The sequence below is a fragment of the Gobius niger genome (assembly GCF_951799975.1).
Source record: "Gobius niger genome assembly, chromosome: 4".
NCBI lineage: Eukaryota > Metazoa > Chordata > Actinopteri > Gobiiformes > Gobiidae > Gobius > Gobius niger.
The window spans coordinates 3,306,446-3,331,173 of record NC_136855.1 but is presented as its reverse complement, the minus strand read 5'-3'; the positions used below and the strand labels follow the sequence as shown (position 1 = coordinate 3,331,173).

The window sequence follows — 24,728 nt, the reverse complement described above, 5'->3', positions numbered from 1 at the left end:
GCACAGATCTGAATGGAGACGTGTCATTACTGTCTTTGTTGCCAGCACAGGTGGCTCTAAATACAAATATAGCCTCAATCAGCACCAGAGAAACTAGACTAAACCGGGACTAGACTGACACTAAACCGGGACTAGACTGAGACTAAACCGGGACTAGACTGAGATTAAACCGGGACTAGACTGAGATTAAACCGGGACTAGACTGAGACTAAACCGGGACTAGACTGACACTAAACCGGGACTAGACTGACACTAAACCGGGACTAGACTGACACTAAACCGGGACTAGACTGAGACTAAACCGGGACTAGACTGAGATTAAACCGGGACTAGACTGACACTAAACCGGGACTAGACTGACACTAAACCGGGACTAGACTGAGACTAAACCGGGACTAGACTGAGATTAAACCGGGACTAGACTGACACTAAACCGGGACTAGACTGAGACTAAACCGGGACTAGACTGAGATTAAACCGGGACTAGACTGACACTAAACCGGGACTAGACTGACACTAAACCGGGACTAGACTGACACTAAACCGGGACTAGACTGAGACTAAACCGGGACTAGACTGACACTAAACCGGGACTAGACTGACACTAAACCGGGACTAGACTGACACTAAACCGGGACTAGACTGAGACTAAACCGGGACTAGACTGACACTAAACCGGGACTAGACTGAGACTAAACCTGGGCTAAACCTGGACTAAGCAAGGACTAAGATAAGATAAGATAATCCTTTATTGATCTCACAAAGGAGAAATTCACTTGTTACAGTCGGCGTTCAAGAAGATCACTCAGAGTTAATAAAGTGCAGCTGATACAGAGATTATTGCACATGTTACTTTACAGTCTTATTGACTATTAAACCAAGACTAAACCTGGCTTAAACCGAGACAAAGTCCAGGACTAAACAGAGACTGAAATGGGACTAAGCCTGGACAAAACCAAGACTAATCAAGGACTAAACCAGGACTAAAGCCAGTTTGCCCCAGGTCCACAGCCCGGCGTTGTCATGGCAGCAGGATGTTATTGTCTTATTTGTATCGAGCTTCTTCAGACTGAGCTGAGAGGCCAAATGAATGCACCGTCAGGACTCATCCCCAATGAACCACCACGGACCATACACGAGCACGCAACGCCACCACGGACCATACACGAGCACGCAACGCCACCACGGACCATACACGAGCACGCAACGCCACCACGGACCATACACGAGCACGCAACGCCACCACGGACAATACACGAGCACGCAACGCCACCACGGACCATACACGAGCACGCAACGCCACCACGGACCATACACGAGCACGCAACGCCACCACGGACCATACACGAGCACGCAACGCCACCACGGACAATACACGAGCACGCAACGCCACCACGGACCATACACGAGCACGCAACGCCACCACGGACCATACACGAGCACGCAACGCCACCACTGACCCTACACGAGCACGCAACGCCGCCACTGACCATACACGAGCACGCAACGCCACCACGGACAATACACGAGCACGCAACGCCACCACTGACCCTACACGAGCACGCAACGCCGCCACTGACCATACACGAGCACGCAACGCCACCACGGACCATACACAAGCACGCAACGCCGCCACTGACCCTACACGAGCACGCAACGCCACCACGGACCATACACGAGCACGCAACGCCACCACGGACCATACACGAGCACGCAACGCCACCACGGACCATACACGAGCACGCAACGCCACCACGGACCATACACGAGCACGCAACGCCACCACGGACCATACACGAGCACGCAACGCCGCCACTGACCCTACACGAGCACGCAACGCCACCACGGACAATACACGAGCACGCAACGCCACCACGGACAATACACGAGCACGCAACGCCACCACGGACCATATACGAGCACGCAACGCCACCACGGACCATACACGAGCACGCAACGCCACCACGGACCATACACGAGCACGCAACGCCACCACGGACAATACACGAGCACGCAACGCCACCACGGACAATACACGAGCACGCAACGCCACCACGGACAATACACGAGCACGCAACGCCACCACGGACCATACACGAGCACGCAACGCCACCACGGACCATACACGAGCACGCAACGCCACCACGGACAATACACGAGCACGCAACGCCACCACGGACAATACACGAGCACGCAACGCCACCACTGACCCTACGCGAGCACACGCCACGACTGACCCTACGTGAGCACACGCCACCACTGACCCTACGTGACCACACGCCACCACTGACCCTACGGGAGCACACGCCACCACTGACCCTACGCGAACACACGCCACCACTGACCCTACGTGACCACACGCCACCACTGACCCTACGGGAGCACACGCCACCGCTGACCCTACGTGACCACACGCCACCACTGACCCTACACTAGCACACGCCACCACTGACCCTACGTGACCACACGCCACCACTGACCCTACACAAGCACACGCCACCGCTGACCCTACGTGACCACACGCCACCACTGACCCTACGCGAACACACGCCACCACTGACCCTACGTGACCACACGCCACCACTGACCCTACACTAGCACACGCCACCACTGACCCTACGTGACCACACGCCACCACTGACCCTACACTAGCACACGCCACCACTGACCCTACGTGACCACACGCCACCACTGACCCTACACTAGCACACGCCACCACTGACCCTACACTAGCACACGCCACCACTGACCCTACGTGACCACACGCCACCACTGACCCTACGCGAGCACACGCCACCACTGACCCTACATGACCACACGCCACCACTGACCCTACGCGAGCACACGCCACCACTGACCCCACACGAGCACACATCACCACTGACCCCACACGAGCACACATCACCACTGACCCTACACGAGCACGCAACGCCACCACGGACAATACACGAGCACGCAACGCCACCACGGACAATACACGAGCACGCAACGCCACCACGGACAATACACGAGCACGCAACGCCACCACTGACCCTACGCGAGCACACGCCACGACTGACCCTACGTGACCACACGCCACCACTGACCCTACGGGAGCACACGCCACCACTGACCCTACGTGACCACACGCCACCACTGACCCTACGTGAGCACACGCCACCACTGACCCCACACGAGCACACATCACCACTGACCCCACACGAGCACACATCACCACTGACCCTACACTAGCACACGCCACCACTGACCCCACACGAGCACACATCACCACTGACCCCACACGAGCACACATCACCACTGACCCCACACGAGCACACATCACCACTGACCCTACGCGAACACACGCCACCACTGACCCTACGTGACCACACGCCACCACTGACCCTACACTAGCACACGCCACCACTGACCCTACGTGACCACACGCCACCACTGACCCTACACTAGCACACGCCACCACTGACCCTACGTGACCACACGCCACCACTGACCCTACACTAGCACACGCCACCACTGACCCTACACTAGCACACGCCACCACTGACCCTACGTGACCACACGCCACCACTGACCCTACGCGAGCACACGCCACCACTGACCCTACATGACCACACGCCACCACTGACCCTACGCGAGCACACGCCACCACTGACCCCACACGAGCACACATCACCACTGACCCCACACGAGCACACATCACCACTGACCCTACACGAGCACGCAACGCCACCACGGACAATACACGAGCACGCAACGCCACCACGGACAATACACGAGCACGCAACGCCACCACGGACAATACACGAGCACGCAACGCCACCACTGACCATACACGAGCACGCAACGCCACCACGGACAATACACGAGCACGCAACGCCACCACGGACAATACACGAGCACGCAACGCCACCACTGACCCTACGCGAGCACACGCCACGACTGACCCTACGTGACCACACGCCACCACTGACCCTACGGGAGCACACGCCACCACTGACCCTACGGGAGCACACGCCACCACTGACCCTACGGGAGCACACGCCACCACTGACCCTACGGGAGCACACGCCACCACTGACCCTACGTGACCACACGCCACCACTGACCCTACGCGAACACGCGCCACCACTGACCCTACGTGACCACACGCCACCACTGACCCTACGTGACCACACGCCACCACTGACCCTACGTGACCACACGCCACCACTGACCCTACACTAGCACACGCCACCACTGACCCTACGCGAGCACACGCCACCACTGACCCTACGCGAGCACACGCCACCACTGACCCTACGTGAGCACACGCCACCACTGACCCTACACTAGCACACGCCACCACTGACCCTACGTGACCACACGCCACCACTGACCCTACACTAGCACACGCCACCACTGACCCTACACTAGCACACGCCACCACTGACCCTACGTGACCACACGCCACCACTGACCCTACGCGAGCACACGCCACCACTGACCCTACATGACCACACGCCACCACTGACCCTACGCGAGCACACGCCACCACTGACCCCACACGAGCACACATCACCACTGACCCCACACGAGCACACATCACCACTGACCCTACACGAGCACGCAACGCCACCACGGACAATACACGAGCACGCAACGCCACCACGGACAATACACGAGCACGCAACGCCACCACGGACAATACACGAGCACGCAACGCCACCACTGACCATACACGAGCACGCAACGCCACCACGGACAATACACGAGCACGCAACGCCACCACGGACAATACACGAGCACGCAACGCCACCACTGACCCTACGCGAGCACACGCCACGACTGACCCTACGTGACCACACGCCACCACTGACCCTACGGGAGCACACGCCACCACTGACCCTACGGGAGCACACGCCACCACTGACCCTACGGGAGCACACGCCACCACTGACCCTACGGGAGCACACGCCACCACTGACCCTACGTGACCACACGCCACCACTGACCCTACGCGAACACACGCCACCACTGACCCTACGTGACCACACGCCACCACTGACCCTACGGGAGCACACGCCACCACTGACCCTACGTGACCACACGCCACCACTGACCCTACACTAGCACACGCCACCACTGACCCTACGCGAGCACACGCCACCACTGACCCTACGCGAGCACACGCCACCACTGACCCTACGCGAGCACACGCCACCACTGACCCTACGTGAGCACACGCCACCACTGACCCTACACTAGCACACGCCACCACTGACCCTATGTGACCACACGCCACCACTGACCCTACGCGAGCACACGCCACCACTGACCCTACGCGAACACACGCCACCACTGACCCTACGCGAACACACGCCACCACTGACCCTACACTAGCACACGCCACCACTGACCCTACGTGACCACATGCCACCACTGACCCTACGCGAGCACACGCCACCACTTACCCTACATGACCACACGCCACCACTGACCCTACGCGAGCACACGCCACCACTGACCCTACGCGAGCACACGCCACCACTGACCCTACGCGAACACACGCCACCACTGACCCTACATGACCACACGCCACCACTGACCCTACGCGAGCACACGCCACCACTGACCCTACGTGACCACACGCCACCACTGACCCTACATGAACACACGCCACCACTGACCCTACGCGAGCACACGCCACCACTGACCCTACGTGACCACACGCCACCACTGACCCTACGCGAGCACACGCCACCACTGACCCTACGTGACCACACGCCACCACTGACCCTACGCGAACACGCGCCACCACTGAGCTGTCACATGCTACTGGCACATGCTGGGCCAACATAAACCAACAGCGCTGTGTGATGACGTCATCAGGTTTGCTCAGGCAGGTGTGAGGGCTGCCAGTAGGAGGCAGGTGGGACATAGAGCTTTCAGTAGGGAATTAGTTTAGAAACGTGAGCATATTTAATATAATTTGGACTTTTCCAAAGAAAATATTTTGCATAGTTTTTTTGATTATTAAACAAAAAAAATAAAGATTTTTTTAATCAATAAATAATCGTGACTAATCGTGATTTCCATTATGACACATTTTTTCTATAATCGAGCAGTCCTATTTGCTATAGTAAAGAGAGTAAACAGAAGCAGCCATCTCGAGCTTGCCCTGAGTAAGGTCTAGAGCCGAAACTTATCTAGCCATGTTTAAATAAAGGCTTTTTATGGTCTCTACTTTTGGAGTGCCTCAGTTTGTTTGATTTTTTGCTGAAACAGATCCCTGCACTGAAGAGCACCCAAAAGACCAAGTTTATACAACTTAGCAACGTAGCACTCCAGCCTCCCAATTTTTTCAACTGCTACAGTAAACTTTTGCCTCTTTTTCCATCTGCACCATGTACAGCAGTGAGTAGACTTGAGAGATACTTTGAAAACTGCAAGAATGTCATGTTGCCGCCAAACACGTGTCACTAATGCTTTTATTTCCCTTCTTTTTAGACTAGATTCATTTGAAAACAGTTTTGAAAACAAATCATTAGCTTTAAATTAAACTACCACATATTTTGTCAGTTACATCGCCAAATAAATCATTATGATCTGATATGAATTCGAGGCCATATCGCTCCCGCCCTAGTGTGAAATGCCTAAAATAAGGTGTGTTATCCGAGACCATCTGATACAGGATGTGGCTTTAAATGGTTTAAGTTTGTTCTACGTCTGTCCAGGTGAGAAATATCCACCTCTCCTCAGTTTACTGAAAACATATTTAACCTAAACACAGCGTTTTCACTGGGATCACATGTATAAATGGCTTCAGTTTAGTTAAAGGTCTCTGTTGCTCTGGTGCAGCTCGTCAAACCCCCAGGACACGACGCACAATCACATTAGACACAAGAGCAGCAGCAGCAGCAGTGAGGAGGAAGAAAACAGGAGCAGCAAGTCCAATTTCATGGATGTTACGTGAAAAAACATGTGCATTCATCATTTTCAAAGACTTGTATCCATTCCAGTTAACGGTAAATTGGATTGAGCAAAAATATGTGTAAAAGTGACAGAAAATGGACAGAAATGCTCAGCCTAACATGCAGCTGAAACAGGCCAATAAATGCAATATGGACTAGCAGTTATTGCTACTCCATGTACTCTTCAACCACAGAGTACAGTTTTTATTTAAAACTAAGGTTTATGTCATTTCTATGCTTTAGAGCAGGGGCGGGCAACGTCAAGCCCTGGGGCCAAATCCTGTCCTCCAGCAGATGCGTTATGGCCCCAGATGATTTTCAGAAATATGACTGCACATAACATGATCTAAAAAATGAAACAAATGACAATAAAATCCTTTAAAACAATCCTGTGGGAGGACACCCTAACTAAACTGTTTGGTCTATGTTGAGAATAATAATGTAAATGTAACTACACTGCGTACCAAATTATTATGCAAATGATATTTTTCTAAGATTTTCAAAATTGTCAACTCAAATGAGAGTCAGCATCATTTTCTAGCCTTTAACTGTTAGAGGATCATTTAAATGTGATTGAAAAAAACTCCCAATAAAAACAGAGGGACTATAGAGAGCATCCTGACCAGCTCCATCACTGTGAGGTTCTTCTACAGAGGGACTATAGAGAGCATCCTGACCAGCTCCATCACTGTGTGGTTCTTCTACAGAGGGACTACAGAGAGCATCCTGACCAGCTCCATCACTGTGTGGTTCTTCTACAGAGGGACTACAGAGAGCATCCTGACCAGCTCCATCACTGTGAGGTTCTTCTACAGAGGGACTATAGAGAGCATCCTGACCAGCTCCATCACTGTGTGGTTCTTCTACAGAGGGACTACAGAGAGCATCCTGACCAGCTCCATCACTGTGAGGTTCTTCTACAGAGGGACTACAGAGAGCATCCTGACCAGCTCCATCACTGTGTGGTTCTTCTACAGAGGGACTACAGAGAGCATCCTGACCTGCTCCATCACTGTGTGGTTCTTCTACAGAGGGACTACAGAGAGCATCCTGACCAGCTCCATCACTGTGAGGTTCTTCTACAGAGGGACTATAGAGAGCATCCTGACCAGCCCCATCACTGTGTGGTTCTTCAACAGAGGGACTACAGAGAGCATCCTGACATCACTGTGTGGTTCTTCTACAGAGGGACTATAGAGAGCATCCTGACCAGCTCCATCACTGTGAGGTTCTTCTACAGAGGGACTATAGAGAGCATCCTGACCAGCCCCATCACTGTGTGGTTCTTCTACAGAGGGACTATAGAGAGCACCCTGACCAGCTCCATCACTGTGTGGTTCTTCTACAGAGGGACTATAGAGAGCATCCTGTCCAGCTCCATCACTGTGTGGTTCTTCTACAGAGGGACTATAGAGAGCATCCTGACCAGCTCCATCACTGTGAGGTTCTTCTACAGAGGGACTATAGAGAACATCCTGACCAGCTCCATCACTGTGTGGTTCTTCTACAGAGGGACTATAGAGAGCATCCCGACCAGCTCCATCACTGTGTGGTTCTTCTACAGAGGGACTGTAGAGAGCATCCTGACCAGCTCCATCACTGTGTGGTACGCCACCTGCACTACCTCCTGCCGAAGGAGCCTCCAGCGCATCGTGAGAGCAGTGGAGAGGATCTGCAGAGCCCTCTCCTCCATCTCACATCTCCGTCTCACCCGCAAAGGTGACCCTACATCAGTCTCTTCAAGGTCATGCCTTCAGGGAGGAGACTGCGGAATCTACAGGTCAGCTCCAGTTGACTGAAGAACAGTTTCATACACCAGGCCATTAAGAAGCTGAACTCACTCCCTTCCCTCCCTATGCTCCCATGCTTCCAACCCTCACTCTCCCACCCCCCACTCCACAATCAAGGATGAGCGAATTAACCATTTAGCTTGACTGAATTGTCGAATAAAATCTTTGTATCTTGAATCTTTTGAATCACGCTTTTTCTCCCTCCGAACCACAAGCTGCAAAATGCTTCTGCCTCAAATTTGCGTCAATACCCTGCCATAAAGATGATACAATTTAGACGCAGCTTAATGCGATGAGATGAGTGGAGGCTTTTTTTGACCTGCTTTACGATGAAATGATATTTCTGTGACACAGCCCTGCCTGTAGGTCACAAAACACTAGTTGTTTGTTGCTTGTAGTGAGATAATTAGCAGTTTGCGCAGTGTGACACACATGTGGAGTTAGGGGGGGCAGACATTATACATTTTTACTTCTTTCTGCTCTTTTTCACTCAGGTTAAATGCTGTTGTTGCATTTGTTTTTTAATGAATGAAATCAATAAAATGAAATAAGCATTTTCAGCTAATGCAGATCAGACAAACTTGATTGTTCTTCTTTCTGATCGGTGAACATGTCACTCAAACGGTGGAGGCGCAAGGAAGAAATAAAGACAAAGACAGGTTATCGCAGTAGCTAAAACCTCAATTTCGATTGGATAAAGGTTAGTCGTACAGCACGGTGCCAAATGCCTTGTCTTGAGTTTATTCCTTCCTGAGACACTGAGGCTGCAGCTGCAAAGGACCATAAGGATGACTTAATGCCCTCTCACCAGCCGCTCCTCTGCTGTCAGGCTCCTGAAGCGGCCCATGGCCTCTTTGATGACGTCGGTCTCCTCCAGGTCCGGGTTCTCTGCCAGGATGGACTTCCTGTGCTCCTCCAACCACAGCTGGAAGCCGGTCTGAGGCCTGGAACAGACACATCACCCCAGGGATTACACGAGACGGCAGCAGGGCCAATCTACTGACATTATGCTGCATACATACTAACTTTCGTTTTACTTCCACAAACACATTGGCTGTCATGTGAGAACATCCCACCAAACAGAGGAATGAGGGAAATTTCAATATTCAAACGTAAATTGGACACAACAGGAAAGCTTTGAGTAAAGAAATGTGTGTAATTCAACCTAAACTGCAGCTGAGTACAATTTTGACAAGAACTGATGTATTTTTAGAACAACCTTAGCCAGGAAAATGTCTGTATTTTTGACAAAATTTAGTTCTATTTCATCTAGCGGTCAGGAGGGATTCATAGAACCATAGTTACATAGTAACTTTCGATTTAACGTTCAATTATAATCTCATTTAATGCATTTTAATGACGTTTAATGCCTTGTGTTTGGTATAATTCATTGAATGACTTGATAATGTTGGCCATAATTGTGATTTACGATATCGATCCAATCCAATTTCCTATTACACAATCATGAAACTGTTTCTTATGGAGGATGTTGTTCAATACCATTTAAATGTTTGCAGATGAAGTTGTGTGTTCATAAACTCGATCATTGTGTGTGTGCAATGTGGAGATTCATCAGAAAACTGACTTGATAAATGTCACCTATTTCACCGTGATCAAAGTGGAATCGAAATACTGTGGAGTTATTTGGAAACAGGCTGAACAACCCATTTTCCTCTGAGAAATGATCAGTGTCTCGCACAAATCAATAAACATTTGGAGATTCCGCGGCGGACAGAGAGTCAGTTGTTTTTATGTAGAAGATGATGGATAATGATCATTTGAAGTTGGCCTGTCCTGGCCTGCAGATAGGGCTTAAAAACAGACTTAGAAACATTACTTTGGTGCCTTGTTTTGATTTCCATTTTGCCTCAGACATTTAATTTTGTGCTAAAACAGAACAAACAGTAGATGGACTCATCCGATCCTCAATCATTAAAAGAATGAATAAAGTTGTTGTTTGCAGTGTCCAGCCTGAGGGAGCAGTGGGGAGTACCTCTTGTTCTCTGTGTCCTGTGGGGCGCTCTGGGGGGCGCTTTGAGGGGCGCCCTCTGGTGAAGCTGGTGCTGGAGACTCTATCGGCCTCTGCTCTGGGTTCTTTGTGTTTGCCTTGGAACTCATCTGCAGCAAAGTCTGAGTCTGCCAAGAAAAAAAACAACAGGACTGAACCAGCAAAATGTACAATATTTGACCTTGTTTTGACTCATTTTGATTTGCCAAGTCAAAGAAAAATCAGCCAGTGGAATATTTTTGCACTTGAAAGAAGAAAAAAGATCTTATTTCCAACCAGATGATTTATTTAATTGTGCTATAACAGGGTTAAAGCTGTCCTGAGCAGTTCTTTTGGAATTTTCATCGTTCGTAGGTGTCAGTAGTGAGCACTAATCTGCAGCTGATGTAGCGTCACGTTTGAAAACAGCAGACTGAGGAAAGGCAGATGCTGCACTAGAAAGAAACGGACTAAAGTCAGGAGCAGAGACTGTCAGAACGCGAAGGCTGAAACTTTCTTTGTGCAGATAATCATGTGCTAAAGAACAGCTACATGACATTACAAAGCAAACATCATAATAAACATTTAAAAGCGTCATGTAAGTGAGGAGTTGAGGACCATGGCCTTATCTCTTTCTCAGTCTCTGCCAGAGCCACATAAAGCCTTAAGAGTACGTAATGCTATGTTTAGAACAGACAGACTGTTTGGACACTGATGACTCTGTGAAAGAGTAAAGATCATTCACTGACGTCCTGAACATAAAACATGCAGTGAGCCACTGATTAAAAACACAGTCATGTGCAGGTCACTGTATCCGTAACCGGTTGCTCAGATGGAAGGTGTTGAGCTGCTTCTGCGGAAAACGCTAGCTCGCTGTTTCAAAGGTCGCACATCTAGCAAAGCGATGAGGGAATGCAACCATTCCGGGCCGGCAAAATGGAGTATCTGAGGGCAGCTTTAACACAATGTCTATATCTAAACATTTGTATCTTCAAATAAACGAAAGAAAAATGCATAAATAAAACAGGACACAACAGAAAACATTCGTTTTTGCACAAAACTGACAAATTGTACTGAAATGTTCGGTAAAACCCGGAGCTGAATGTGACTTTTAATTAATGCTTTGCACAAACCTCTGAATGATTCTATGAAACTTAACTCCAGGACAGATGTCGGGCTTTCAGGAGAGTTGTACTTCTTTCTAAATGTGACTCTTTGCAGCGTAAACCCAGGTTTTCGTACCTTGCTCTTGGCTCTCGGCGCCAGCGGCTTCAGTACAGGGCTCTTCTTGGTCTTAGAGGCGGAAGAGGAAGTGAGTGGAGCGGACTTCCTGTGTGGGATGTTGTCGAGGACATTAGCGATGCGCGGCTGAGCGGGAGATGCTCCGGAGGAAACCTGGGAAACAAGCTTAGATTTAGACCAAACACAGACTTATCAGGTTATCAGTACAATGCTCTAATCATGTACTCAACAGCGATCGTGTCGGTGTTACTCCCAAAGCCAGATGACTTTGAGCGTGTGGAAAGCTCACCTTGAAGGGATTGGAGCGAGCGCCTTTGGACACAGACACTGAAATACAAGATTATGATTAAAGTGAGAACACAGAGGATACTTCAGCTGTTACAGATGTGAGCTCTGACCTGGTTTGAGGGACACTTTCTCTGGAGACGCCGCCGTGTCTTTAGCGAACGGGTTCACTCCTAAAAACAACGATAAAACAGGGCTTTAGTCAGACGGGTGAACCTCTCTGCCACATATTAACCGCTCTGTGACTCGTACTCTTTCGGGGCTGCGGCTCTGCCTCCAGATCTTCCTCCTCGTCCTCGTCTTCAGGAGGTTGTCTGCTGCAACGAGGAGCAGCTTCACTGAACCTGGAAACGATTACACAACACCTGATCAACATTTATCTTAAAGGGACACTGTGTAACATTTTGGACTATACTGTTGCCATCAGTGCAAAACATGCTCCCAATGACCAGCTCAACATAGAAAATGCTATTACTGCAGTGAATAATCAAAGAATGGATTTGGATGGGGACCAAACCTATTTAAATCTCAAAATCTACCGACTTTCATTACACATCCATGGAGACGAGCTGGAGACGTACCCACTCCTGGTAAAGTTACAGTCATGTCTTAGGAGAGCTGAGCCGCTCACAGCAAAAGCTCATGTTTGTTTGTACATTCATGAGGCATTTTTCCAATGATGAAATGAGCTAGCCTAAAATAAATGCTAGTATTTCAATTTTGTTTATAAGCGAAAATCCTACGCGGTGTGGCTTTAACTAAAGGATCTAGATGAGAAAAAAGTAGCAGATAGAGGTGTTTCCACAACCAAAAGTGAACCAATGGGCCTCCTCCGTGATGAGAGAGCTGGTCAGCCCTTTAGACTCCCTGAAGGTGTGAAAATTACCTCTAAAAAAAATAGGTGGAGGATTGTACAAAAAGAAGAGCCCTGCTTTCCCGAACAAAATCATCTTCATCCATGTCATACTGTAAAGAATACCTCTGCATCACTGGGTGCTATGGGCATAAAAGGAGAGAAACTCATGATGTGGACCCCCTCCTCCCCTGACTTCAACCCTATTGAGAACCTTTGGAGCCTCAACAAGCAAAACATCTATGAGGGTGGGAGGCATTTTTCATCCAAACAGCAGCTCTGGGAGGCTATTCTAACATCCTGCAAAGAAATCCAAGCAGAAACTCTCTAAAAACTCACAATTTTAATGGATTTAAGAATTACTATCACACAAGGGCTCCGATGGTAAAACATAACTTGGCCTGTTAAGATTTTTTTGATTGAAATAGCTTTTGATTTCAGTAAATATGACCTCCTAATGCTGCAAATTCAACAAATTACCATTTTCAGTTAATTACAAGCTTTAAAATGTATTGAAACGATGAGTTGCATTCAACCACATTCAAATGATCCTCTAGCAGTTAAAGACTTGAAAATTATGCTGACTGTTATTTCAGTAGAAAAATGTCATTTGCATAATAATTTGGAACGCAGTGTATTTATTTTTTCTCAAAAACCTTACATTTAGACGCAGCTTAATACAATAAAGCTACACGCATAGGCAAAGGCGATCAGCTTTTTTTTTTTGACCACCACAAACCGCTCCGTGAACAAATGATGATTCCGTGACACAACCCGACCTGCTGGTTGCCAAACACTCGTCGTTTGTTACTTCAGTGAGAATAGTTTTCAGTTTGCGCGAGACACGCGGTTTATTTTTTAGCAACTTTCAAACCTTGAGGTTGGGTTATCGCAGTAGCTAAAAACTCAATTTCGATTCGATAAAGGTTAATCGTGCTGTCACTGACGCCGTCCCTCTTCATCAACAAACAGCAAGGCCACGCTGGTTTTTGACCTGAGCGCTGATCGGTTGAGAGCGCAGTGAAGCAGTGTTTAATGTTCCAACAATATTTCCTGACAGTTTCCAGGTGTTTTCATTGACAGAAAACTTAAACCCTGGACTCAGCCAATGTATTTATTTACATTCATACATAATAAAATAAAATAAACAAACTCCTCAGCACGGCGCTTGAAAACGTATGCCCTGCAGTATGTTCTATTCTTTTACAGTGCGTAACCATGGTTACTGCCCTCATGTGACGTCATTGAGATGAATCTATCGTTCAGTCGTTCTGCTCCTGTTTAATGCCACAGAGCTCTGCCCTAACTCAGTCTGACAGCAGCCTCAGGACAAACACGCACTAACTCCTCTGCCTCCTCTGACCAGCTCCTCGTCACTGATAGAGATGATCAGAGAAAAAAACACAGAATACAGACTCCACACTCTTACCCAGAATGCTCCTCTTCGTGCTCCTCTTCGTGCTCTTCTTCTTGGTCCTCCTGGGCCTTCTCCAGAGCGATCTTGCTGAGCCTCTCGGCCAGCGCCATCCTCCGGCTCCGAGATGCGTATTTAATGGCCAGAGTCACCAGGTTCTGGGGCATCATCTCTGCCAGCTCCACACAGCGGAACTCCCGCTCCAGCTTACACGACAACTGTGGACAAAAGGTCACGGCATTTAAAAAAACAACATCCCTGCCCACATGTAAAACACGTAAAGAACAAATACAAAAGGTAGAAGTATGAAAAGTGTAATTACATGCACAAAATAATACAAAATCCTTCTTGGTCTGTGTTGAAAGCCAGTGCAAATAAGTTTTCAGCTCAGATTTATAATTGTCAAAAGACTATGCCCTGATGCTCCCGGTCTCCTGCAGGCTGAAGTGACCCACATGTGACACATTCAGACTTGGACCAGAACTTTTTCCAATTAATTCCGATTAATTAATGACATGGTTTAATGCGATTCAAAATCCATTCGTCCATTTTCTTCCGCGTTATCCGGGGCCGGGTCGCAGAGGCAGCAGTCTCAGCAGAGATGCCCAAACTTCCTGATCCACACACACCTCCTCCAGCTGTTCTGGGGGGACCCCGAGGCGACACCAGGCCAGCTCGGAGACATAGTCCCACCAGCGTGTCCTGGTCCTTCCACGAGGCCTCCTCCCAATAGGACATGCCGGGAACACCTCCCGCAGGAGGCGACCAGGAGGCATCTGAAACAGATGCCCGAGCCACCTCAGCTGCTCCTTTCAACGTGAAGGAGCAGCGACTCTACTCCGAGCTCCCTCCCTCTTCACCACAACAGTCCGATACAGCGACCGCATCACTGCTGACGCCGCAACGATGTGTCTATTGATCTCACGTCTGTAGGTCTGTTTATCTGCTTTAGTAGTTTCGATCACTTCCTGTGGTTTCCCTCAAGACTATGATTATAGTTTTCAGAGGAACCACATTTCTCTGTTTAAAATCATTTTTTTTATTGATTTCATTTTTAGTTTTTACAAGCTGTAAGCCATAGTCATCAACATTCTCCTAAAAAAAAAAAAAAGAGTTAATTCTGGTTTCATGTCAGACAGTAAGAAAAAAATGCAAGTGTGCCTTTTGATGAAGTGTATGTGAATATGATAGAGGGTGAAGAGGAGACAGGGCAGTGTTGAGGACTCACGGCGAACATCTTCATGAGCAGCTCCTGTTGCTCCTTCAGGCTGTGGCTCAGAGCGTCCTGGTCCACCGCGTATCCACTGACAGACAGGAAACTGTGGTGATTATGAAGAAGCACCGAGCGCCAGTACTGCTCCTGCGGACACAGACACGAGTGAAGCCTTTTACAAACAGAGCGCACGGTTCATCTGTGGTATTTGGAGAAAGTTATTCAGATCAGGAGAGAGGGTCACTCGCCTGCCGATGTCTAACTGACAAAACTCAACTATCCACCAACCCAGCAGAAGCGCCGGCACCAGCGCTCGGACAAGCACCAGGTTCGTCTGGAAATGCTCCAGCGCTTCCACCCATCCCGTCAAGAGCATGAATGGGGGAATTTAATTGATCTTTCTTTCAAATTGGGTTTAAAATACAAATAATTAAGATTAGTGCTGGCCAACAGACATGGTATTCTAGAATAAATGGCAAAGGGGGCACTCAAGGCATAAGGAACACTCCGACCTGGCAGCTCTGGTTTATTTCATAACAAGAATGATATAGTTGTGTGCACGGTTCTGGACAGGAGAGACTTTTAATTCAAGAGTAGCCAACGCTTCTTGAGCTGATGGGTGGAGATGCTGGAGCATTTCGGGACCATCCTGGTGCCTGTCAGCGTGCTAGTACCTCTGACACTTAGCACTGCAGCAGTGGGTAAGATGCGTAAAGACGCACAGCCTTTACGCAGCTGTTTGAGGACAAGCCACAACATTCACCCTTGGGTTGGTCCTAAATTCAGGCCAGTTTTGTGCAGACTGGCTGAACGTTGCTGGTACTGAATCTGTATTATAGGCTATGAGGTCCTGGTCCATGGGACGTGGGGCTGTGCAAAGCCGGAATCTGGAGCCGACACCTCCACAATCAGTGAGACATCAGTAGGGGAGTGACCCTCTCTCCTGATCTCTTATTTCGAAAAGTGTTGTGAAACAACACAATAAAAAACATTCCCGTCATGTCCCCTGACGGGCTCCGTACTTTTTTATTTGGCTAAGAAGCAAAAATAACTCAAAACAGAAAGGCAATATCTGCTGTACTGTTCAAACTACATTGAACTCGACTACATCTGGTGGAGGTCCACAAACTTTTGTAACCTTTAGCATGTATGCAGGGTCTGAACATATGCAGCCATTGCTCTTAACTGGAGGTCCACAAACCTTTGTAACCTTTAGCATGTGTGCAGGGTCCGGACATATGCAGCCATTGCTCTTAACTGTGTAAAACATAGTGAGCTAATCAAAGAATCAATAATTCTGCCGTTTTTATTGAATTTGCCATTTATATGGTTTCGAGCAATCCACCCCAGAGAAGCTGAGCGTGTGCAGTGACTGAATATGACAACGGTAGCGCAGCGGTTAGCGCTCTCGCTTCACAGCTAGAAGGTCCGGGTTCGATTCCCACCTGGACGGGGCCTTTCTGTGTGGAGTTTGCATGTTCTCCCCGTGTCTGCGTAGGTTTCCTCCGGGTACTCCGGTTTCCCCTACCACTAAAAACATGTACAATAGGCCAGGATGAATGATGTGTGTGAGTGAATGTATGGTGGTGGTCAGAGGGTCCGATGGCGCAGACGTGTGTAGTCGCTAAAGCGCTTCTGTCAGTCTCCCCCAGGGGAAACTGAAGCTACAAACGTAGTTTACCACCACCGAGAATGGAGTGAATGTTCAATTGTCTCATGTAAAGCGTTATGTGACTATGTCTGTGAAAGGCGCTATATAAATAAAGATCTTCTTCTTCTATTTTCATAAATTAAATCAATTGAATGGGACTATGCCAAACACTGATACTCAGGGTTACCTCCATCTGCCCCTTCTCGGTGGACGTCTGACACAGTGGGATCTTAAAGGGGAGGACAGCCACGGCAGGTCTGGGCAGAGTGGGAGGGAACCGCGAGCCTTTACACGGGATACACCTGCAATAGACAAACACATCAGCATCTAAACCAGGAGAACTGGACAGCACTTGATCAGTGTCGGTGTTTCTCTTGTATCTGCGGCGGCTTGTCACGGGTCATACCTGATCTGAGGTGGGTTCTCGTGCACGCCGATGACCCAGTAGTGGTCGGACTTGCTCTTGCATGTGTCTCGCGTGTTACAGACTGGAGTCCAGGTGTTGCCCAGTGATCGGTTCAACATTCGGACCACGCCCTCGGAGTCCACGGAGCACGGCGTCCCTGCTCAGAGGAGGAAGCCAGTGGGACTTATGGCTGGGTACCGTTACATTGTTGTCGGTACCCGTACTTTAACAATACTTTATTTCAATACCGATACCTAAACGATACTTTTTTCAATACATATACTAAATTATCTGTCATATAGAACCATAAAACAGATTAATAATGTTAATTTATTCCTTATTCCTATTATTATTGTTTGAGGTGAAACAACCAGGAAAGTTCCATAAACTATTAAAGGGCAGGAAAAAAAAAGATTTCCTCCTAAATTTTTCCCAATCTTTTTCCCCCCAAATGTTCCAAATTCCCCCCCTCAAAAAAGTCCCAATGTTGGCCATACCCTCAGCACTGAAGCCCATCCAGCTGAGGTGAGAGCGAGGGCTGAGCGGGAGCGGCTGGTCCAGGATCTGCCTCCGCCGACGGCCCAAAGACAGCAGCTGGACGCCCAAACACTGCTCCCCGTCGAAACCTGTGCCTGGGACACAACACACCGTGACATCCATTAGTCCCATCGTAAGAACAACGTAATGTAATTATTTTTTAGAGGTATATTTTAGATGCTTCTTTGTATTTTCCTGCATTTGAACTCATCTGAAGTTGTGAGGCCTGTGTGAACATTTCAAACACTTTTTGGAGAATGATCTTTTTAAACAGGTTTATGTCGGCGCTAAATTGTGAATAAACAACTTTGACAGTCAAATTGTTTTTGGCTTTACGTGTTGCTTGTGCCTAAGCAACATCTGCAGGTGTGCAAGTTAAGTGCGATTAATTTCTATTCATATTTTTAATCGCACTAAACCATATGTAACTAATTAATCGTAATGAATCGAAAAAAGTCCCGGCCCCAATATATATATAATATTAAGGCAAGACACTGCAGGTGAATAGGGGAGAAGAAAAAAAAGGCATTTTGAGCATTAAAATTGCCAAAATTCCCTATATTTTGGGCAACGAAATCAAAATAATGAATTGAGCCAGATTACATTTTATGGTTTTATTTTATTGACATATTAGTAACTAAGATTTTTTCAGAGGGGATTTTGGATATTTTGTTTAGTTTTTCAATAAACTAATCAGTGAAAAATCCGGAAAAACTCAAATTCCGCCTGTTTTTTTTTGGTTTCAAAGTTGAATAAATCAGGCTAGGAATTAGATATTAAAAAATCCCTCTGAAAAAACCTTCAATCTTGTTGTGTCTCAGCCTGTAAAGTTTGGAGTCTGTGGGAGCTTCTATAAGGGCTCAGGCTCTGCCCGAGTGCGGCTTCTCTCATTCAGAGAAAACCAGCCCTGAAGTTTTGTAGTGAGTGCGCATGCTCGCCCCGTCCTTTCGCATTTCCGCACCAGCGTCTCGTAGGAGGAAAAATACCATATTTGGGTGAAAGCGTCATCACGGGGCCCCTTAGCAGGACACGTGGATGTCAAATCTGTCAATATTTATGAATGAATACCCGCTTGAAAGACGGACTTTCTACGCGGCGCAGCAGCTACTTCCGGGTTGCCCCCACCTCGCAGACAAAACATCATAAAATAAACATCATGCGGGTGAGTTTTTGTCATTTTTATATCTGAAAACTAAGATAAATGGAGGAAAATAGTCAAAAATCTCCACTTCGACCACTGCGTGAAAATACTTTCACCTGCCGTGTCTCGCCTTAATTAGGGGTGGGACTTCAATGTGTTCATTTTGATTAATCAATTACATTTCTGCTCGCTGCCTTCTCTCAGCGGTGCAGCCCGGAGCTGCTGCAGATTTATGATCCAAACTTACACAGCAGATATAAATAACGCTGCTCAGTTTTAACTGAAAAGTACGACCTGTGTTCCAGCGAAACAACGCTGTACAGGCCGTTCTCCGTGAAGGAAGAGCTTCAGAGAGGAAGTCACTTCAACATCTCCAGCGTCAGCCCGGGGCCGTACCTCGGTGGTAGACCACACACAGCTGGTCTCCGTGCGCGCTCAGACACACCACTCTGCCGCTCAGGCTGAACACCTCTCTCTGGAGCCCCCCGGAGGTGAAGAGGCGCAGCAGCGGCGCGGAGGTGGCCACAGCTGCCCAGCCCACGCCCAGACACACAGCCCGCACGTCCTCGCCGCGCGGCAGGTCCACCAGCCAGTCCTTATGGTTGTCCCAGGACGAGAAGTGCAGGCACTGGAGCTTACTGAGGGAGGGGGCACACAGGGGGGAACACACGGGGACAACACACAGGGGACACAGGTTACAGAAACACGTTGGACTGGTGTGATGGAGCAGGCCAATAGATTCCCAATTCCCATTTCTGTGGCGTTTACATGCCCTCCCCTGTGCTCTGGTTTCCTCGACCACTAAAAACATGTACAATAGAAACCCCTCTGGGAAAAGGAGTCTCCTGAAAAAGGGATTCTTATTCTCAGCGGGACTTTCCTGGTTAAATAAAGGTCAAGTTGCAACAGGTTAGGTTAGGAACCACTATTGAACAAAGACAAGAAGCCCAGGACTTTCAGACATGTGTGTAAAACAAAGTGGGTCTGGACATGAATGGTCTCTGCAAAGACACATGGACACGGGGACAGAGGACGTACCTGGCGAGCTCGTCGGTGCCGGGGCAGCCCAGCAGCACGGCCTCCTGGGAGATGTCGGCCACGTTGTGTCCCAGAGTGTTGGACAGGTGCATGGCGTGGTGCACCGCCGAGTCGTGGAACTCTATGTCCACGGCGTTGTCCTGGTCGTCGTTGTAGGCTCGGATGATCCCCACAGAGTTCCACATCTGAGACAAAACCAAAGTTAAAGTGGTCAAACAGGACGCTTTTAACAACTTTAATGACGTTTTAATGAATATATACTAGATTTTTAATTAGAGGTCGCAGTACTAGTAGTAGTAGTAGTAGTGGAAGTAGTAGTTTGTGTACCATGAATCTGTGAGTGAGATGAGCTGGTGTGGACCCGGGCTGGAAGGCTCTCTGAGGGGGGGTGGGCATGGGGCCGTCGTACACCGGCTGCAGTGACACAGGGGGAGCTGCAGGAGGCGCTATAGAGCTGCCCCCGTCATCTTCATCCGGAAACCTCTCTGCCCCCAGTTTCAGAGATCCAGTGTCTGCAGAGAGAGGGCAAACCTTTCAAAATACTAGGAGTGTTCCTTTACATTTACACAAAATTTTTTACAATTTAAGACGGACAGACTGGCATGACCCTCATTTTCCCAGAACATCACAGACCAGCCATTGCAGCGCATTCGTACCCAGGGAGTTGTCGTCATCCAGGAAGGCGGCTCGGTTTCGGACCCGTCCCGTGGAGGGAATAGGCTCCTCCTCTTCGGGGCGGGGCCTCTTCAGCGGAGACTCCCCTTCGTCCATCAGCCCGTCCTCATCTTCGTCGAATAGGTCGTCGTAGTCTCGTGCCGCAGCCGACTCTGCCGACTGAAGCAGAGAAAGATCAAATAGTGATTAAGAGAATGAGGGACAATATTTTAAAGTCAATTGGACACGAGCCAACATGAATGAGTGTTAGACCAGGATATGAGTCTTTTCTAACAAACTTGTGATGCAAAAACAGTCACTATTTTCAAAGAAATTTGGATTTTCATACAAAGACATGTTTATGTGACACATTTGCTGTAGAGTACTGACATACAGTAGACACCACATGAGAAAAAAAGTATAAAAATAAAAAAAATACATATTTATTTTCAGTGAAGTAATCTAATGAACCGAGCCAGATTTAAATGCATGGATTTATTTGTTGACATATTAGCAACACATTTTTTGGAACTAATATATCCTATATTGTGCCCAATTTAGTTTGGAATATCAAAATATATCATACAAGCTTTTTAGCAGAGGGAAAGAATGTAACTGTACCCAGCCCTAGTCTTATGGCATAAAATGATCTCCAATAATATCTCTTATCAATATTCTTGCCACGATGTATCAAACTTATAATTGTGCTTTCATGTCAGGTGTTCGTACCTTGCTCCTGTCGGGTGCTGCCCCTGAGGACACGCCCTCCAGTAGCCCCAGACAGCCCTCTGTGTCGGTGTAGGCGATCTGAGAGCCGCAAGGGCTGAAGGCCAGAGCGCACACAGTGAAGCCCTTCTCATGCTTCTGTCTGAGGAGACACATTTACAGTCTGTGACCCTGGCCTGATGCAGTCCCCGGATGACAAACGTCCACCTGAACTCACCTTTCCACGCACACTTTAGAGCCGACGTCCCACACCGCGATGACTCCGCCCACTGACGCCGCGGCCAGGAGTTTCCCACAGGGCGACCAGCAAACCACGTTCACCGGCTACAGGAGAGAGAAGCTCTTTATTCAGTGTTAAGACTGTAAAGTGCATTACCGCGGCAACATGTAGGTTTAACAGAAAGTCCTGTCACTGTCACTGAAGAAACATTACATTTAAAAAGTATTGGACAAGTATTGGACACACTTTAAAAAGTATTGAGATGTGGAGGTGTCGGCTCCAGTATTTGTCCTGGCCCTGCATGAGGTCCACTGATCTGGAATAACCGGGTCATTAAGGATGTTCGGGTCATCTCATCGGGCAGTGTGGAAGGGAAAGGGCAAAACAGGGAATTTTACATTTACAACTACTTTCACGGGACTTTTCTAACTAACCTGAGTGATGAGATCATCGGACAGAGTGGTCACATGACTCCAGGTGTCTCTCTCGTACAGGTGAACTTTCTCTTCAACAGGAACCGCCAGCAACTGAACACAAACAGATACACGGCACTTCAGCGCTGCAGTAAAGATCACACTTTCAGCAGGAGCATGAGTATTTGAAGTATCAGCAGTACCTTCCCGGAGGGCGGCTGAAACGCCAGGCGACACAGAGACTTGGCGTTGGAGACGTCGCTGCTTTTCTTCAACAGCGTCCAGCGGGTCACCTGACTCTGAGCGGACAATCAGAGCAGAGAGAGGGTTAAGGACACTTTAACGGTTGTTGATAGCAAATCAAAAGGTCAAAGTGGAGTCAGACCTGCTCCTCGATGTTCCACACCACCACGGAGCCGTCGCAGCTCGAAGACGCCTGCGACACACGCCCAGAGAGTTAGATGCAACCTCTTCACCCCCGCATTTTCTCCAGTTCAGCTTTACCCAAATCCATAATGCCACATTTGAAAGCTAATGGGGCTGTCGTACCTTGGCGATTTAGCCAGCGTACATGCTGATGTATGATCAATTTGACAAATATGCTGGCGTGGTTAGGCTGTCGTTGGGCAGAAGTTGTGGACTCGTTATGGATACTCTATGTATACGCCCAAAACTGAAAAAATACATACGAAGTTCAGCCTAAGCCAGCGTTTTAGGAAATTCTAGGATGCCGGCATACACTGGCTTACTCGTCAAGGTGTGACCTACAAAACTCATCGAAATTGATCTTTTTCCTCACGTTGTTGCAGCGCTGTCGTCATTTAATAAAAAATGTCAGCGCTTTTCTGTTGTGTTTTTGACGCTTTTGTGTTGCCTTTATTGGCTAGATTTTATGTCACATTTTTGCAATGATCTAGTTGCATTTTCATCCTCATTTTCATCTCCTTTTTGTTGCTATTTTGACACTGCTCAAGACGCTTGTAGATTTGTGTAAAGCCAAACTGGAGAAATATGATCGGTTCAGGTGGGGATTAAGAGGTTAAATATTCAGAGTTTGTACAGGAAGCACCAAGTCAAATTTAAGGTTTTTAATGCCATTTTAAAGCCTAAACAAACAATTTCTAATGCCACAAACGTCTCTGCATTGATCATTTCAAAACATCCACTATATCCCTTCCAATAAAAACAGAGAATCCTCTGATGGCAAATTCGTTAAGTCTAAATCCTTCTACGGCGGAAAAATGGAGCACGAATAAAAATCTGTTTGAAAATGACTCTGTTCAGTTGAGGTACTGACCAGCAGCTGGTCTCTGGGGTCAAAGGTCACGCTGAGGACCGGAGCTTCGTGACCCCGGAGTGTCTTCTGATCGCTGCTGTCGGACAGCGCCACCACCTTCACCAGGAAGTCACTGCAACGACAGGAGACAGACGGAGTTCATTCATTTATCTGAGCTCAAATAAATTATTTATTGTCCAAATTATTAATTTTCTTTCTCATTACTCTGAGTAATGACTTTACAGAGTCTACTTAAAGGGGGGGTATTATGCAAAATCGAATTTTTCAAGCTTTACATCATGTTATTATGTCATTCCCTCATTAAAAACATGCCTGAAGTGTTGCCTTGGCACATTCGCGTATTTTTGAGTAATCTGTAAAAACTCTGATGGCGGCCATTTTAGGGATAGGTTTGCCTGAGTCCTCCTAGGAACGCCCCCACCTCCTGGAGACGCCTCCGAGCTTTCGTCACCAGCCGAGTAACCAACCACTGCTCCTCAGCAGAACCCCCTCCCCACTGATGCCACAGACAGCGTGTGGAGGGGGCGTGTCGGAAAGGGTCAGAGGTTCTTAAAGAGACAGAGGCCTATTTCAAGACATTCACTACAGCCATTTTGAGAGAGACATTTTATACAAGGCAGTTATTCTAATTTACTGCATTTACAGACCAACATAAGGTTTCGTCATCATTGTAGTGAGCTATAGACTGGTGCTATGTGATTGAAAAAAGCATAATACCCCCTCTTTAATATATATTTTATGTCTGTATTTTAACTTTATGAATAGTATTACCCAATCACTCAATCAAAGTTTTATTCCAACAAATATTGCTTATTATCCATTAATAAAGTGCGAAAAACCAATTTGATAATACAGACGTGAACAGGAAGCATGCGGGCGGGGTACGATACATATTCTTATGAATCTTAAAA

General features: G+C 48.1%; 1 protein-coding gene across 1 annotated transcript in view; it reads right to left on the bottom strand.

Moving 5' to 3' along the window:
• Nucleotides 1-24,728, bottom strand: part of wdhd1 (WD repeat and HMG-box DNA binding protein 1) — a 42,526-nt gene that overhangs the window by 5,673 nt on the left and 12,125 nt on the right. The window contains exons 5-25 of the mRNA XM_079555095.1: nt 23,818-23,929; nt 22,906-22,956; nt 22,724-22,819; nt 22,542-22,634; nt 22,105-22,211; nt 21,891-22,029; nt 21,164-21,341; nt 20,835-21,019; nt 20,508-20,692; nt 19,866-20,107; nt 18,289-18,423; nt 17,792-17,948; nt 17,573-17,687; nt 15,750-15,881; nt 14,537-14,739; nt 12,507-12,592; nt 12,368-12,427; nt 12,259-12,296; nt 11,970-12,122; nt 10,734-10,876; nt 9,549-9,684 (exon numbers count right to left, since the gene is read on the bottom strand). Coding sequence (XP_079411221.1) covers nt 9,549-9,684; nt 10,734-10,876; nt 11,970-12,122; nt 12,259-12,296; nt 12,368-12,427; nt 12,507-12,592; nt 14,537-14,739; nt 15,750-15,881; nt 17,573-17,687; nt 17,792-17,948; nt 18,289-18,423; nt 19,866-20,107; nt 20,508-20,692; nt 20,835-21,019; nt 21,164-21,341; nt 21,891-22,029; nt 22,105-22,211; nt 22,542-22,634; nt 22,724-22,819; nt 22,906-22,956; nt 23,818-23,929 — 2,746 coding nt within the window. The remainder of the gene's footprint in view (nt 1-9,548; nt 9,685-10,733; nt 10,877-11,969; nt 12,123-12,258; nt 12,297-12,367; nt 12,428-12,506; nt 12,593-14,536; nt 14,740-15,749; nt 15,882-17,572; nt 17,688-17,791; nt 17,949-18,288; nt 18,424-19,865; nt 20,108-20,507; nt 20,693-20,834; nt 21,020-21,163; nt 21,342-21,890; nt 22,030-22,104; nt 22,212-22,541; nt 22,635-22,723; nt 22,820-22,905; nt 22,957-23,817; nt 23,930-24,728) is intronic.